The sequence below is a fragment of the Carassius auratus genome, linkage group LG37M (genome assembly GCF_003368295.1).
Source record: "Carassius auratus strain Wakin linkage group LG37M, ASM336829v1, whole genome shotgun sequence".
NCBI lineage: Eukaryota > Metazoa > Chordata > Actinopteri > Cypriniformes > Cyprinidae > Carassius > Carassius auratus.
In genome coordinates, this window is record NC_039296.1 from 488,788 (window position 1) to 492,324 (window position 3,537).

Sequence of the window (3,537 nt, forward strand, 5' to 3'; positions counted from 1 at the left end):
TTTGGGTTTACAGTGTATTCTTGAAAAAGTAACCTGGCTGCCTTAAAAATGTAAGTTAATTCAACAAGACGCTAAGTTTGGCCAATTTGTATTTAGTTTGCACAACTTATACTTACAAGTTTATTCAACAAAATGCTTAGTTCAAACAACTTAACGTTTGTTGGTATTACTAATTTTATGTTGTTTCAACTTGAATTTAAGTTGCCAAAACTTTCTCGTCTAGTTGGACTTACTAAAAACTTGTTGGTTATACAAAATATACAGTTGATTAAGCTTCACCTTTGTTACCCCAACTATTAATTCTAGGTTTGGCCAATTTGTATTTAGTTTGCACAACTTATACTTACAAGTTTATTCAATAAAATGCTTAGTTCAAACAACTTAACGTTTGTTGGTCTTACTAATTTTATGTTGTTTCAACTTGAATTTAAGTTGCCACAACTTTCTCGTCTAGTTGGGCTTACTAAAAACTTGTTGGTTATACAAAATATACAGTTGATTCAGCTTCACCTATTTTACCCCAACTATTAATTCTAGGTTTAAGGAACTCAAATATATGTGTAAACAACAAATGTTTTTTAGCTTATTGAACTTAACATTTTAAGGCAGCCAGGTTACAAATTATTTTAAGTTGAATCAACTTATTTTTTTTTTACAGTGCAGAGGGCATATAACATATGAATATCTTTATTATTATTATTACTTTTTATGCAATCTCAATTTTTATGCTTTTTTTTCTGGGTCTCAGGAGGATACTAGATTTATAACTGAAATGTTACATTATTTAATTATATTTTATAATGCTATAAAATCAACGCATACACAAAACGTGAATAATACTCAGATTAAATCACAATATGGCAGTATGCTGTTACGAAGCCAATTTACTGTGTCGATTTATCAAGATCCATATTTTGCAGTGAATGTAGAATTAGAATCAGAGATTGAGAACTGACACCAATTAGTTTTGCTTTAAGTATTCAAGAATCAAATTAATACATATTTGTGTGTATGCATTTATATGTGAATATTATAAATGTTATAATTAATATGTGTGTGTGTGTATGTATACATACATATATATACATTTTAATTAAATTAAATGTAAAAATGTAAAATGTATGCATTTAGCAGACGCTTTTATCCAAATCACAGTATGGTTTCATGTTGTTACAAAACTAATTTACTTTGATTATGTTTGCTACATGTAGGGTATATTTATCAAGATTCATATTTTGCAGTGAGTACATGTGTTTATTATTTGTTTTATTATTTATTTTTATAATTATTATAGATAGATAGATAGATAGATAGATAGATAGATAGATAGCTATTATTGAATATATTTTATTTATAAATTTATAAAAAGTACAGGTTATATTTAATTTGAATTATATATTATTTTCTATTATAAAAGGCACAAAACGTGAAGAATAGTGCATTTGTCACAGAACTGTAAAACACATGAGGCTCACGCGCGCGGTGAGTGCCGATGTGCTGCTGTAATCGATTAGCAGATGTCAATCACGCGGAAGGGGGCGGGTCGATGAAGCCACGCCTCCCGTAGTAAAGCGAAAATCATATGAGATGTGAGTTCCAGTGTGAAGCAGTGCAGTTGTGATTATAAAGCATCATCTTCATCATGATGTCTGAGCGCATCGGCTTCATCACACGCGTGCAGAGCTTCAGCGCCTGTCATCGCTTACACAGGTAACTTTACTAAACCACTGGGTTTACCTTCTGACCTCACTGACGATAGTGTGTCTGGTTTTACTTCTGTTGAACGCTGTTTATGCTTTTCAAACTCTCTACTTTTCCCTTTTAACAAGCAAAATGTCAAATCACTCTAAACAGGTTAAAAAAACAGAATGCACGCGCATTCTTCCAGCAGGAAGCCAGAACGTGCTGCGTCAACCCCACGGAATTATGGGAAATGTAGTTTCATACAGCCTGTCGAAACTCTGATTTTAACAATAAATGATATCTTTAACAAAGGCTTATTTCATAAAGTTATTGTCTAAAGTATTTGTTTAAATACAAAATATAATAATAATAATAAGTTGTTAATAATGTTTCTTAATATTTTACTTTCTATTTATTTTAGCAAATCATTGAGTGATGAGGAGAACAAAAGTATATTTGGGAAATGCAACAATCCTAATGGTCATGGTCATAACTACACAGGTCAGTTCATTTAATTCAGTTCCAATACACTGTGATTCACACACACATGCTTATATCTAACATATTTTATTCTTGAATCATTTTTTGTCTAATGTTTTTCCAGTTGAAGTGACCGTTCGTGGAAAGGTACGGCAGAACCATGTTAGGGCACAGAATGCATATTTTAATACTGCAGAATCTGGTGTGTTGTGAAGCTGTAATATATTTGTGTTGACAGATTGATAAGAAGACAGGAATGGTCATGAACCTCACGGATCTGAAGGAGTTTATCGAGGTACGGCTGTCTCTACACTGTCTGATGGAATGCCTAACACATTAATTCACTTACATATATATTCAACTTAATATAACATGAATAATAATTTCATCTATGGAAGCATGCACACATGTACAAGGACTGAATGAGCAAACAAGTGTTGTGTTGTGTTCTAGGTGGCCATCATGAAACCTCTTGACCATAAAAATCTGGATCTGGATGTGCCGTATTTTGCTGATGTCGTCAGGTGTGACTCTGTTTTTCTGTCGCATTTCTGTCACAAAACAATCATTTAAAGTTTATTTGTTTCATGCAGCACCACGGAAAACCTGTCAGTGTTTATTTGGGACAGTTTGGAGAAGCTTCTGCCCCCCGACAGCCTGCATGAGATCAAAATATATGAAACGGATAAAAACATAGTGGTGTACAGAGGAGACTAGAGTGTGTTCAGCATCAGCTCTCCGCTCCGTTACAGCGCTGGACTATAAAGTGTGTTAGAAGAGAGAATATCCTGCTGTGTTTGACTACAGCACGGGGTTAATGTCTGTGAGATCGATCCTGTTACACACACACACACACACACACACACACACGCTCACACACACAAACTCAGATCATTTGTACGTCCAGTCGATGATTGCATTCCAATAAAGTTTGTCACCAAAACCTGTAGATCAAGATCTCAATCTGTGTAATCGTGGAAAAGATGCTACAGGTTTAAATATTTAGTTGTTTTAGAGATGTGTGACTGTGCTTCTGTGTTGCCGGACTGATTTATTTCTGTCTGAGGTTTATATTTGGTGTGAAATGCATCAAAATGACTACAAACAGTAAATGCTGCATGATGGCAGTAAAGAAAATTGATTGAGCTTTTATAGTGAAGTGTACTGTCAGTTCAGCATTATATCAGTGAAGACCCTGGCACACATGCATGTGTTTACCGTGCTACAGAATCACCAATCATGTGGAGGAACGCGTGAGAAAGAAATGATTTAAAGCAGCAGTTCAACCATCGTGAACATGAGCTGGAAATATCCTCACCCTCAGATCGTCCCAGATACAGATGAGTGTGTTTCCTCATCATGTAATGAACCCTG

At 34.3% G+C, this 3,537-nt stretch overlaps 1 protein-coding gene across 1 annotated transcript; it reads left to right on the top strand.

The window, feature by feature from the left end:
* The first annotated feature begins 1,546 nt into the window (after positions 1-1,546).
* On the top strand, positions 1,547-3,112 carry LOC113068189 (6-pyruvoyl tetrahydrobiopterin synthase-like). Its single transcript, XM_026240849.1, has 6 exons — positions 1,547-1,710; positions 2,105-2,184; positions 2,288-2,310; positions 2,402-2,458; positions 2,617-2,687; positions 2,757-3,112. The coding sequence occupies exons 1-6, from the start codon at positions 1,643-1,645 to the stop codon at positions 2,878-2,880; spliced, it is 423 nt and encodes a 140-aa protein (XP_026096634.1). The 5' UTR covers positions 1,547-1,642; the 3' UTR covers positions 2,881-3,112.
* The last annotated feature ends 425 nt before the right edge of the window (positions 3,113-3,537 follow it).

Coding starts and splice junctions, on each gene's coding strand:
- LOC113068189 (XM_026240849.1), top strand. CDS start 1,643: ATGATGTCTGAGCGCATCGGCTTCATCACACGCGTGCAGAGCTTCAGC. Junction 2,185..2,287: donor TCATGGTCATAACTACACAG/GTCAGTTCATTT, acceptor ATGTTTTTCCAG/TTGAAGTGACCGTTCGTGGA. Junction 2,459..2,616: donor ATCTGAAGGAGTTTATCGAG/GTACGGCTGTCT, acceptor GTTGTGTTCTAG/GTGGCCATCATGAAACCTCT.